The sequence below is a fragment of the Palaemon carinicauda genome, chromosome 34 (genome assembly GCF_036898095.1).
Source record: "Palaemon carinicauda isolate YSFRI2023 chromosome 34, ASM3689809v2, whole genome shotgun sequence".
NCBI classification, from domain to species: Eukaryota; Metazoa; Arthropoda; class Malacostraca; order Decapoda; family Palaemonidae; genus Palaemon; species Palaemon carinicauda.
Window position 1 is genome coordinate 72,014,362 of NC_090758.1, and position 14,797 is coordinate 72,029,158.

At 39.6% G+C, this 14,797-nt stretch overlaps 1 protein-coding gene across 2 annotated transcripts in view; it reads right to left on the reverse strand.

The window, feature by feature from the left end:
• LOC137626444 (DNA-directed RNA polymerase III subunit RPC5-like) overlaps positions 1 to 14,797 on the reverse strand; it is a 167,189-nt gene that overhangs the window by 62,870 nt on the left and 89,522 nt on the right. For both annotated transcript variants that reach the window (XM_068357438.1, XM_068357439.1), the window contains one exon: positions 2,114 to 2,340. In XM_068357438.1, the coding sequence (XP_068213539.1) occupies positions 2,114 to 2,340 (227 nt within the window). The remainder of the gene's footprint in view (positions 1 to 2,113; positions 2,341 to 14,797) is intronic.

The window sequence follows — 14,797 nt, forward strand, 5'->3', positions numbered from 1 at the left end:
ACAAAGATATATTTATAAATTAAAATAAACCCTTAAATTAAGGAATTCCAATAAAAGACGAATCATCACTCGTATTCATTGGAACATTTATACTTACTATACGAACAATTTTAGTATTCCAAAAACCACTAAGGAAACAACGATACATAGAATCATGCGCTACATCGATTGTAACGAATACTGCATCGTATAAACATTAACTGAACTTTAACTTCCTTTAATCTCTGACTAAGGAAAAATACTAAAAGGACCGATGAAATGCAAAATAAAATGTTCCTTTCATATAGTACAACTTATAAAAATCGCTATAAAACATTGTAATATTGTAACGATACTGACAACTGCGTAACAAAAATGAACTGAACACTAGTTAATCTTTGCAAACAGATCGAAGATTATCTAAAGAAAAAACTATTAAAAGGATAAAATTTTCTCGAAATAATAATCCTTTAATTTAATTTATAACTTAATACTTCAAAAGAAAATATTCACTTATCATTCCTTGTAAAAAACAAGACAGACTTTTAGCCTACGGAAGAGGCTGTGACGTCATCAATGGACGAAATGTTTACATCCCGCCCTAATGCTTTCGTGAGGTTTAAAATAGGTTGAAAAACCTTCTAAATCTACCTTTTAAGTTATAAATACGTGATCACAGATCAAATAAAACAAATAAGCGAAAGCCCAAACTCAAAAAACGTTAGTACATCACCAAATAACGTCCAAACAGAATAAGAAAACGAGAGAGAATTTCCAATAGTACAGCCAGCTATGGCGGCAGAGAAAATCTGAAGTGGTTTAGTATAGTTCTACCTGTAGTACCGCGAGGGCGCTAGTGTACACCTGGCATATCTGCGATAAGCCGCGCTTGATTTTGAATTTCCTGCCGGGCGTCCAGGGACTTTAGCTATTCTTATATAACCAGCGGGTAAGTTTTATATTTAAAAAGCAAAGTTAATGTTAATGGAGTTCTATCAAATGAATTTCCAGTGAACATTGGAATACTTCAAGGGAATATGTTGTCACCTATGTTGTTTATCCTCCGCATGGATTTTGTAATGTGTAGAATAGTCGGAGATGGTGGAGTAGGATTGGACTGGATTGGTGATAGGAAATTACCAGACCTAGAATATGTTGATGAGGCTGTCCTTATTAGCAGAACACCACAGGATTTGCAATGCTTACTTATCAGAATGCAAGAAATATCACACAAGGTTGGGCTGAAGATAAATATAAAAAAGACATAGCTGATGAGAATGGAGTATGCAGTGGAAGATGAAATATCATTGGAAGGAAAAAGATTAGTTCACCAAACATTCAGCTGGGCTCAACAAGGCACAAGAAGAGTTGGAAGCTCCAGGCCTACATGGCTGAGGACTATGAAGCGTGAAGTAGATGATAAATGGAGAAGTATTGAATCAAAAGCTAAAGTTAGAGAAGACTGGCGAAATTTAACTGAGGGCCTTTGCATCAATAAGCGTGGGAGGAAATGATGATGATAATGATGAAGTATTCTGTGGATATGACATTGTCGACTGTACAGGATGCACACATCTTGTCTTGAATGGTCCAAAACAATATTCAACATCTGAAACCAGAAGTTAAGACTACACTCCTAGGATTTCTGGTCGTTACGGAGACCATATCATTCCAAACAGTTTTAAACCTTCTTCCTTTATGGGGGTATGGAGATCATAGCCACTGCCAGCCTTTTTATAGGTTTTTCCACTCTTTTCCTAACTAGGTTTGGGTCTCCCTCTAAACCTATTTTTCTGTTTTCCCTGAGTCCTTCTATAGGTCTTCATTCTTAACTAAACTGTTTGAAATTGTACTACCTTGATACACTTTCAGCAAAAAAATATTGACAATACTACTTACAGAAGAGGATTAACAATCATACCATTGCTAAACATGTGAACATTTCCCACGAGACTAAACTAGAATAGTGAGATCGAGTGTACCCTCAACCAGTTTTTTTAAAACTCATGCTTTGGCTCACTCCTCCCAGCACTTACCGAATCGTCATTTGCCGAATATGGAAACAACAAATGTGATACACAATAAGGAAGATGGCCTTTGTCAGAAAATTAAACTTTTTATATATATATATTACCATTGATCATAACAGTCTTCACATGGTTGTGAAGATCAAGGGATATCAACCCTGACTTTGACATCAGATGAGTTGGGAGTCCAGGAGTAAGCATCTTCACCTCTTCCGTTGGCGGTACTAACTGGTTGAGATAGTCCTTCGACGACAGGCTGAACTGGTCCACCAGTTCGTCTTCGTACATGCAGTACAGTTTGCGAGACTCGAACTCGCTCTTGTCACTGCCGTACCTGGAAAGTAGAATATTCAATGAAAATTTCCTTCAGAGAACATAGCTAATTAAGTATTGCACGATGGAGAAATCAGAGGTTGTAATTAGAAGTTGTAGAGTGGATAAGAATAAGAAAAAGTACAAGGTCACTTAAGTTGTAGAGTGGATAAAGATAAGAAAAAGTACAGTAAGGTAAATGAAAATACAAGGTCATTTAAAATTTGCATTTTTCAAAAAACAAAATTGTCAAAAGTGTGTCTGGAAGCTAATAGTCAAATCAGAGTCTAGACGCTAAAAATCAAATGAGTATCTAGAGGTTTATCAAATTGCACGATGGAGAAATAAGACATTGTAATCAGAAGTTGTAGAGAGGATAAGGATAAGAAAAAGTACATTATGGTAAATGAAAATACAAGTTCATTTAAAATTTACATGTTTTAAAAAAACAAATTGTCAAACGAGTGCCTGGAAGCTATTAGTCAAATTAGAGTCTAGACGCTAAAAATCATATGAGCGCCTAAAGGTTTATCAGTACAATTTCTCTTTCACATACAGACCACAATCATAATTTCCAAATGTCCACACACACTGTAGTTTTTGTCTGGCAAAGAGAACTTTAATAATCGCGTGAACATGTCCCACTTTTATGAATTCTACGAATGAATTTGCAGGATTAACAAGCCCGCTAGGAGATAATACAGAATACTATAAGAGTTTTGTGTCTGTATTATTATTAGTAAAAATATGGAGATATATCAGTCCAATGAGTTGAACTCTACTCTTATATAAATGGCCTGAATTATATATAAATATATTGGATCTAATAAATCAAAAAAAGAAATAATAAGATATGAATCTGTGATAAACAGAAATTAAATCTTATCTATAAAACCTATGCTTCTTATACATTTTAAAATCTTGAAAACAGAGAGACTCAAAATCAGATAAAATGCTCAACAAACTTTTCTTCACAAAACAAATATTTTTGTCCTCTACAAACTTTACAATTGCAAAAATATGTAAAATTGATAAATTTGTAAAAAATTTGTAACTAATACAAACCCGGAGTTATTTATCATGGATATTCTTTCAGCAAAGCTGAAAGGTAGCCAATTAGACTATTGTTGCGAGGTAGCAACCCTACCCACAGACTGGGTAGAGGGTGGCTAGGGGTACCAGCCACCTGTATATATACTCAGAGTGAACTAGTCACTTTTTCTCTTTGGCTTATAGAGAGCGGACGTCTCTTCTCTCTCCTCAAGGTTGCCATAGACATTAACGAACATTGTTATTTTGCGCTAATTTTATGCTGACTTTCTCTTTCTAGGTATGATTGTGCTTCATAATTGCTTCATTGCAAAATCATTACTTACTTATATGGCTTGAATCGCTACACTGTATAGGATAGCGGCTCAAAACAGATTCGATTGGCATGTTGCATATGAAGGCGAACCCTAAAAGATAAACCAAAGGGCTTACTATTACGTAAATGTTATCTCTGGAGAAGTTTGCCATACAGACCTAGAGGTTGGTAATTCCTGAAAATAAATCCTCTTAATATCATTAGAGGGACGATACTAAAAAGAAAGAGGAAAATAATCCCTCTGTGTCCTCTGTTGATGGTAAGACCTGCCTGGCTACTACCACTACTCCCAAAGGTAATAAATACAATATTCATTCATAAGTCACATCTCAAAGGTATAAATTAGCAAATGAGGATTGGCCTCTTAGAGGTACCAGCAATGGAAATAGCATTTATATTGAAGTTTCATCAACAAACTACAGATTACTAGGAAAGGTGTGATCTGGTTGTCTAGAAATCTTAACACTCGTCACGTTACTATCGGCTGCACTGGTCTAAACCAAAAGAATAACTTGCCCTTCTAGAACTTGACTCTTAGACTGACTCATTATTATTATTATTATTATTAGCTAAGCTACAACCCTAGTTGGAAAAGCAAGATGCTATAAGCCAAAGGGCCCCAACAGGGAAAAATAGCCCAATGAAGAGAGGAAATAAGGAAATAAACAAACGATCTGAGAAATAATGAACAATCAAAATAAAATATTCTAAAAACAGTAACAACATCAAAACAGATGTTTCATATATATACTATAAAAAGACTTATGTCAGCCTCTTCAATATAAAAGCATTTGCTGCATACTTGAACTTCTGAAGTTCAATCGATTCAACTAACCGAATTAAATGCATGACTAGTATTACAAACAGGATGGAACTGTCCAGGAAGATCTTAATGTAAAGGACGATAAGAATTATAAAAAATCTTATGCAAAATGCAGAAGAAACTAATTGAACGATGGTGCCAGAGATTAATATCTGGATCAGGAATAAGAAACCTAATAGACCGTAAGTTCCTGTCCAACAAATTAAGATGAAAATCTGCAGCTGAAGATCAGACAGAACAATACTCGAAACAAGGTAGAATAAAAGAATTAAAACATTTCTTCTGAATTGATTGAACAACAAATATCTTAAAAGACTTTCTCACTAAGCCAATTTTTGTGCAATGGAAGAAGACAGACCTAATGTGTTTCTCAAAAGTAAATTTTGTCAAGAATTACACTTTAAAAGTTATACAGAGATAAAGAAACATTATCAATGCTGAGATCCGAATGTTGAGAAGCCACTGTCCTTGACCTACGTACCATTATACTTTGAGTTTTGTTAGGATTCAACTTCATGTCCCCATAATTTGCACCATGCACTAATTTTAGCTAGATCTCTATTAAGGGATTCAACAAGCCCAGATCTACATTCAGGAGATGGAATTGATCTAAAGAGACTAGCATCATCTGCATATGCAACTAGTAGGTTTTCTAGGTCAAACCACATGTCATGTGTATAAAGTATGAAAAGTAATGGGCCAAGAACACTACCCTGAGGAACATCAGATATCACATTCCTATACTCACTATGGTGCCCATCAACAACTCTTAGTGATCTTTTGCTTAAAAATTCCATAATAATGCTAAAAGACAACCCACCCACTCCCAACTGTTAGAGTTTGAAAACAAGGGCCTCACGATTGACATGGTCAAAGGCAGCACTAAAATCAAGGCCAATCATACGTACTTCCTGACCACAATCAAGGGATTTCTGTACAGCATTGGATATTGTAAGAAGGGCATCACATGCTCCAAGGACTTTACACACCAAAATGATATTTTCATTATAAAATAAATTTTTGAACATACTTACCCGGTAGTTATATATACAGTGAGCCCTCGCTACTTCGCGGTTCGACCATCACGGATTCACCACTTCGCGGGTTTTTTTCATAACCCATATATATATATATATATATATATATATATATATATATATATACATATCGCGGATTTTCCGGAAATTTTGATAATACCGCGATATCTGAAGACCCCAAATACGATATTTCGTTACCTGTAATTCCATTAATACTGTAATTAGTAATATCTGCTCTTACTGATTGTTCATTGCATTACATATGACATATAATTCAGCACAGAAAGAAATAAAACACGAAAAGAGAATGTGATCATACGATAATTCAGTACTGTATACAGTACGTAGTAAAATTAAATCGAACATGAAACGCAAATCAGATGCAGTCATACCATATTAGAATGGTGTAAGGCTGCTGATGGCTACTACTGTACTACAAATGTAATGGATGTGCATCTTTTCCATGAATCTTTTGTATGTATACATACGTAGTACTGCATCCAATAATATTCTTTGTTGCAAAAATCACATCTCAAATAAGCGTGAGAGAGAGAGAGAGAGAGAGAGAGAGAGAGAGAGAGAGAGAGAGAGAGAGAGAGACATACTGTATCCTACAACAAAACAAGCGTAAAATAGCGTACGTAAAGCTGTATTATTATTATTATTATTATTGTTGTTGTTGTTATTAAAATTATTATTGTTATTATTATTATTATTATTATTATTATTATTGTTATTATTATCATTATTTATTATTATTATTATTATTATAATTATTACTGTATACGTAGGGTACCTTGTACTTTGAATTGGTAACCTACGTAGCATATAAGACGGGTTGTGATTGGTTCAAGCGCTGATAGATGATGAATCAGAACCCAAGTTTTGTTATCTAGCCTGTGATTGGTGTTTTGCCCGCATCTCCAACCCGCAGCATCTACGTATTCGCGGTCACTTTGTAACCGTATTGCTGTGTAGATGTTGTTAAGTTATTGTGAACTTTAATCTGTGCTGTGCGTGACTGTTTTAAGTTGAACTTTTTGTTGAACTTTCTGTTAAACCCTACTGTACAATGCCTCCCAAGCGTTCTGCTTCTACTAAGGCTGGTAGTGAGCCTGAACGCCACCGAAAGATGATAACGATTGCTGAGAAGGTGACGCTTCTCGATATGTTAAAAGACGGTAGAAGTTACGCAGCCGCAGCCCGCCATTTTGGAGTCAACGAATCCACCGTTCGCTATATCAAGAAGGACGAGGCGAATATTAGAAAGACGACTACCATTACCTTTAGCAGATCAGCGAAGCGAGTCGTTACCACACGTAATAAAACGATCGTACGCATGGAAGGTGCTTTAGCAGTGTGGATTGCCGACTGCCGGAAAAAGAACATGGCCTTGGATACGAACACCATCCGAACAAAGGCTTTGAGCTTGTATGAGAATTTTGCGGCAAAGGAACCTCAAGACGACAATGGCGACCATGCTGAAGAAGATGATGATGTAAATGAACCTCAACCAGGGACATACACTGATTCCCAGCCTCAGAAACAACGTTTTTCCGCCAGCAAAGGATGGTTCGCGAAGTTTCAGAAACGCTTCGCCCTGAAAAGCGTTTCCCTGCATGGCGAGGCTGCTTCCGCTGACACTGCCGCTGCTGAAACTTACGTGAACCAGACGTTCAAGAATATTATCGCCGAAGGTGGATACAAGCCGGAACAAGTGTTTAGTATGGATGAGACCGGCTTGTTTTGGAAGAGAATGCCGTCGCAAACTTTCTTGTTCAAAGAAGAAGCTAAAGCCTCTGGCTTTAAAGCATTCAAGGATCGCGTTACCCTCGTGATGTGTGGCAATGCTGCTGGATTTTTGCTAAAGCCGGGGCTTATTTACAAGTCGAAAAATCCTCGCGCTTTGAAAAATAAGAATAAGAATCTCCTTCCCGTGTACTGGATGCATAATCCAAAAGCATGGATTACGAAGATGCTGACCTCCAACTGGTTCCACCAGTGTTTCATCCCGCAAGTCAGTCAATATCTCTTAGAGAAGTGCATGCCATTCAAGATCCTTCTCCTTATGGATAACGCTGGTGGACACGCAACTGACATGTCGCGTGAGGGCGTTCAGGTTGAGTTCCTGCCACACAACACCACGTCATTAATTCAACCGATGGACCAGGGGGTTATCAGGGCGTTCAAGGCCCTCTACACAAAGAATACCTTGGCGGACCTCGTTGCGTGTGTGGATGCTGCCCAAGAAGATGAAGATGAAGATTTTAATTTGAAGGCGTACTGGTGGCAGTACACCATAGCCACGTGCCTGCAGAACATTCGGAAGGCACTGCAAGAAATGAAACCTGCAACCGTGAGTGCGAGCTGGAAGAAGTTGTGGCCCCAGATTGTTTACGACGACGAGGGATTTACTCCGTCTGAAATCCAACACTCTGCAATACGCAAATCTGTGCAGTTGGCTGCGATAATTGGAGGTGACGGGTTTGGCTACATGACGACTGAAGACGTCGACGAATTGTTGGACTGCCATTCCCAGCCGCTAACTGACGCAGACCTAGAAGACCTGACGAAATCGGCCAGTGAAGAAGAGAGCGAAACACAGGAAGAGACCCAAGAAAAAGTCGAAGAAACGGCTTAACATTAGAACGGCTTGCCAAGGTCTGCAACCATATAAAGGAGGTGAAAGAAATGTTGCAAGAGTGGGACGAGGATATGGTTCGGTCTATGCAATTCTGCAACAAGATCGAAGAAGACATGACTCCCTACAGGATGCTCTTAGAGCGAAAAAAGAAGCAGCGGCAGCGACTTCCGATCACAATGTTCTTCCAGCCTCGCAAAAAAGAGCCAGTTCCTCCTGCTAGTACGGCTTCGGAAGAAATTGAAGAAGTTTCCCAGGAAGAAGTTGAAGAGGTGTCCCAGGAAAAGACACCTCCGTCTGAAGAGACGTAAAATACTATCATTGGCTGCACAGTAGACCTCATCAGCTTCATCATCATCATTTCTACTGTGCAGCAAATTCATCGCCATCATCATTCAAGTTTTTCTTCAACTTCTTTCGTGGTTAGTACAGTAACAATCTTTATTTTTTACTTTAATATTCTAACATTTTAATATTTGTGCCTGTTTTAGTTTAGTACTGTATGCATTAAGTTAAAGGGAAGGTTTTAAAAGTCTGAAGAGTATACATGTTGTAATCTATCATATTTTTTTTTGTTTAAAATTTACATTTACGTACGTAAAACAATCAATCTCTCTCTCTCTCTCTCTCTCTCTCTCTCTCTCTCTCTCTCTCTCTCTCTCTCTCTCTCTCTCAAATTGTTTTCCTGCTTTGCTACGTACAGTATGTACTGTATGATTTTATATAGATACGGTAAATAATATTTGTAATAACATATTTTCTAAAAACTTTTACTGTAATATAATTATTTATCACTTTCATCATGCGCGTTAAATGCCTTCTTTGTTTACTGAGCGTGGTTGTTTACTGAGCGTACTTTATGACGCCGTCATTTCAGGCGGCATCATAAAGAAAAACATTTCATTTGGAAGTCCTAAGAAAAATTAAGTAAAACATTGGTAATAACAAAATCAACATACTGTACTGAATAATCAATATAATCGATGCAAAAACTAACCTATACACAGATGTGTACACTAAATGCGTTTGTTTCTTCATTATGATCAGAGAAACGTAAACAAAACATTGGTTGCCATTTTTTATCGTGCTTTTTGGCGTGTTTAGGAAACGCATGATATAAAATCCCCTTGAAATTTTTGTGCCTGTTTTAGTTTAGGGTACTGTAGTACATGCATTAAGTGTTCTGTACATTAAAGGGTAGTTTTTTAACAGTACTACGTACAAGGGAAGGTTTTAAAAGTCTGAATATACATGTTAAATAAATAGGTAAATATGGTGTCACTACTTCGCGGATTTTCACCTATCGCGGTCGGGTCTGGAACCTATCTACCGCGATAAACAAGGGTTCACTGTATAGCTATACGTCCCTGACGTCCGGCAGAAATTTCAAAACTTGCGGCAATCGCAGATTGGGTAGCCAGGTGTACCACTTGTACGCCCCTAGCGAGATACCTGGAACCATTCCATGATTCCTCAGATCTTCCATGCCTCTAGTCTCTAGAGGGGAGGAGGGTGGGAATTTAATTATATATAACTACTGGGTAAGTATGTTCAAAAATTTATTTTATAATGAAAATATAATTTTTAAACATAAGACTTAACCGGTAGTTATATATATAGCTGATTAACACCTTAGGTGGAGGGTTAGAGACAGCCAACATTGTTGGAATTTTACTTAAGAGTTAATAAACATGCTTAAGGGTTTGTACCTGATAAGGAAGCTGACTTCAATGAATTCTTTCATTATGTCCGCTTTCCTTATGAGATCCAGCGATCCACCCAGGGGGCTGAAGACCTTTAGGAGCTGTCGAACCGGTCTAAAAACCTCTATGTGATAGGACCTCCTCCAATACCCTTGTTCCGGGGCGCTCTCAAGGAACAAATTGACCACCTGCTGGAGTCAATGATTCTGGAAGACTGTCGCAATCTCCACGAACAACCATAAAAATACAAAAGTTCCAAGAGAAGAAAAGGGTATTAGGATTATGGGAATGTAGAGGTGGATCCTTCCCCCACTACAGCACTCGTTGTTACGAATGGTCCCAGAGTGAAGCAGTCCTCATAAAGAGTCTGGACACGTTTTAATAATGTGAAGTGAACACAGATTTACTCCTCCTAAAGGTTGTGTCTATAATGCTCTGCAACAATTTATTCTGCCTGAAGGCCACCGAAGTTGCTACAGTTCTAACTTCATGCGTCTGACTTTAAAACGCTTGCGGTATGCCTTACTGCAATGTGCAGAGTTTCTCTTATAAAGAATCAGACGAAGAATGAAAGTGCATTCTTCGACCTCTGAAACGAGGGCTACTAGACCGAGCACCAAATAGCTTCTGTCTTGCCTCGCAACTTTTCCGTTCAGTCCAGGAAGAACTTCAGGGCTTTTACTGGACACAGGACCCTTCTCCAACTCCTCGCCAACCATATCCGAAAGGTTCGGAAACTCAAAAGCCATGGGCCAAGGTTGAGAAGAACGTTCATTCTTGGTGAGAAAGCCTAACTGCAATGAGCCGATAGCTTTGTATCTCGAGAAAACCGTTTTCACAAAAAGCATGAATCCCACTGACTCTTTTAGCTGTCGCCAAACTGACTAAAAATAGAGTCTTCATCGTGAGGTCCTTAAATGAAGCTGAATGCAAGGGCTCAAACCTGTCACTCTTAATGAACTTCAGGACTATATCCAGATTCCAAGCTGGTGAATCCTGGAACTATTGCTTTGATGTTTCGAACGATTTGAGAAGTTCCTGTAGGTCCTTAATATAGGAAAGGTCCAAGTGTTGGCCTGAATACGGTTACTGACATACTATTGTATCCTTTGATGGAAGAGGATGAAAAAATTACGTTCCTTTGAAGATATAACAGGAAGTCAGTAATCTGAGTTATAGAGGTACTGGGAGAGGAAACAAAGTTGACTCTGCACCACTCTCTAAAAACGTCCTACTTGGATTGGTAAACCTAGAAGGAAGACGTCCTTCTTGTTCTTGCAATAGCCCTAGCTGCCTCCTTCGAAAAACCTCTAGCTCTTGTGAGTTTTCCGATAATCTGAAGACAGTTAGGTGAAGAGCTTGGAGATTGCTGATGGTAACTTTCCAAGTAGGGTTATCAGTAGAAGTACTCTTAATGAAAAACTTCGAGTGTTTACCATCCATTCCAGAACCTCTGTGAACCACTCTCTTGAGGGCCAAAAGTGGGCCACTAGAGTCAATCTGGTCCCTTCGTGTGACCCAAACTTTATTGCATCACTTTGTAATGAATATTGAACGGTGGAAAGCGTACACGTCACGAGCTGTTTGACACTCGACGTCGCGTTCTGCTTGATGCTCGACGTCACGTCCTGCAGGACGCTCGACGTCACGTCCTGCAGCACGCTCGACGTCACGTCCTGCAGCACGCTCGACGTCACGTCCTGCAGCACGCTCGACGTCACGTCCTGCAGCACACTCGACGTCACGTCCTGCTGGATGCTCGACGTCACGTTTAAGCTGGACGCTCGACATCACATTTAAGCTGGACGCTCGACGTCACGTTAGCTGGACGCTCGACATCACGTCTGGCCGCTTGACTCCTTTTGGTTAAAGCGACTGAAACACGCCATTTAACGATGGAGTTGTAAAGACGTTCGTTATCAAGAACCTCTCGACTATAAGCCTTACGACGCTTGGCGTCCAGGTGTGAAGCATCCTGACGCTTAGGGTCCAGGCCTGCTACTCTCTTGATGTCGGCAGGCTGAAAAACTTGCATGAGCAAAGAGAGTTTCTGTTGTATATTTTGCAGCATATTAAAATTAGGGTTCACTTCTTGTGATACAGGAGACGTCATGTTTACCAAAAGTCCGCTTCTCTACGCCGTTTAAAGAGCGTGTAGCGTCCTGAAGACAATAACCAGATTGAAGGTGGAGGAGGAGCAAGAACCAAGGTCATGCCAGGCTCAGAAAACTGTCCTGCAACTGGGTGAGTTGGACATTTCTTGACAGTTGCCGATGTCCCGAAAGGACGCTTGGCAGGAGAGCTCTCTTCGGTAGAATGAAAACGCTCAGGACTGCTCTAAAGCCTACAACCAGTACCTTGCGGTGTCACGATAAGACGATAATTGACCGTGTCCATCTTCCTTTTCAGAGGTCTTGAAGCTCGACACCAGCCTCATCTGGGCACTGCGTCATACGAAGATGACGAAAACACTTTAACCTCACCTTCCCTATGAGAAGGCGAGCGTCTTGGAAGGTGTCAATAGGTATGCTCGTTCCTCGCCTGCTCGGGAGCTAAAACATCTTGTTTTCTTTTGTCTTTCGACATTCCTTCTCCCCGGGGTAGGGGAGCTTGGAAGAGATCTATGGTCGACATTCATTCTCCCAGGGGTTAGGGAGCTTGGAAGAGGTCTATGGTTAGAACATCAACATTCCTTCTCCCAGGGGTTGGGTACCTTTAAAGAGATCTATGGTCGACAAACCTTCTCCCAGGCATTGGGGAGCTTGGAAGAGGTCTATGGTTAGAAGAACGACAGGTCCTAGCAGAAGCACCATCTACTGAGGGCTGGTGCTTAGGCCGAAACATAGAGCCCAAAGCTGGATAACTTCCTCCTATACACGAACCTTCAGGTATTGCTTGAAGTTCGGATGGATGAAGATGTGGACGAAAGCCTCCTGGAGGTCTAAAGAGACCATCCAGACGTCCTTCCTTACTGCTGCTAGAACTGATATCAAAGTCTCCATGGAGAACTTTGTCTTCTGAATGAAGGCGTTGAGAGCACTTAAAACCAGAACTGGTCAATAGTCTCCTTCTCCAAGAAGAGACATTTGATGTTGCATAGCCTGTTTCTTTGGCTCCTCTCTCTATCTGTCAGAGAGGTCTATCGGAGTTACTATTAAAGGAGGTTTCACTAGCAAAAGGAATCCGCATCCCTCCTTTAGAGATAGTACTGACCAAAGGTCTACTCCTCTCCTCTCGCAGACTCGCCAGAAGTTGTTTAGTCTGGCTCCTACTGTTGTCTGTGCTGTTTAGAGACAAAAAATATGTAGAATCTTTCTTGTGACCTTTAGCCACAAGAATAAGATATACTCAATGAGCTACTGTATACAGTATACGGATATAACATCACATGAAAACGCAGGAAAAGAATGGTAAAAAAAGAAACCATTAACCACGTTGCTAGTGACTGTCCAGCACTTGCTTAGCATCAATACAAGAAACATGGTACAGTGACTAAAGATCTCCATTGGAGTACGCAGAAAATATGAAATGCAACGCAGCAACAAATGGTACGAACATCAACCTTAAGATGTGGTAGAAAATGATCAGGCTTGACTACCCTGGGACTACAGTATAAGGACAGATGGAGTGATAAAATAGCATATCAACCAGACATCACAGGAGTGGTGAGTAATTTTCTAAATGTTGATAACGAAAGGTATACTTTGAGTTATGCAATAACTGGTGAAATTCTGCAATTGGAATATTATAAGTTTACTGAGAAAATTACATTGAATTATAACTTGAATGAATGTAAAAAAACAAAATATGTATAATCTGCAGTGGGAAAGAAGAGCTTGAGTCATAGAAACGAGGGTTTTGGAACGTCACTGGTCGAAAAAATATCACTCGTAGATGTCGCATTACTGTGGGACTCGGGCGTGGAAGATAACGGGGGAGAGAAAATAAAAAAAAAAAGTATCAGGATTTGCAAATTGAATTGAGAAGGGTATGAAATATAAAGGTGGAAGGGGTGCCAATAATCACAGGAACACTAGGGACCATACCCAAGTCATTGAAAAGGAATTTTAAGAAGGTAGGAGCCAATTTAGCCCCAGGACTGGTGCTAAAGTGTGTGTGCTACTTGAAACAGCAAGAATAGTTAAGAGTGTGACAGACTTCTAAGGAAGCTGGATATAATCTCAAACCCCACACTATAAACCACCAGTCTCTGTAGACTGTGGTTAACCCTCCCCAAAAAAGGGATTTTGACGTAGGAAAAATCTATTTCTGGGCGAAGGACCTGTGCCGCCCAGTGAATAAGCTCCATTTAGCACTTATTCTTAGGTAATTTACTGCTAAATATACCAGAGAAAAAATGTAAAGGAGTGCTAGGTTAACTAGCTCGCTCACCTATTGGTGTCGGTATAAAATTGGGCGTATAATCCAGAGGTCCCGCACTATTTAGATTAATCCACGACAGAAACCCCAATAGAGGAGAGCCGTTCAACCTCACTCGGTACTACTAACAATGCATCCGCTCAGAACCCAACTCCTTAGCACCCAAAGTTTGGGGACTCCAAGGGAGAGGAGCTGGGAGGGTTCACTGGGCGGCACAGGTCCTTCGCCCAGAAATAGATTTTTCCTACGTCAAAATCCCTTTTCTGGGCCCGAACCTGTGCCGCCCAGTGAATCTATACAAGAGAAAATGTCACCAAACTTGCAAAATAAAGGAAAAAACATAAGCGTAAGGGAAATACAGGATGCTTTAATCAGAGATGAGTACCAAAAAACAATTATAAGGGTATCTTGAATATGAACATAAATCCAATAAGGTAGGTATAATAATGCCGTGAGTGATAATATATACAGATACTCAGGAGTATATAAAAATTTACAAATATAATAACAGTATTCAGGTGCGAGACCA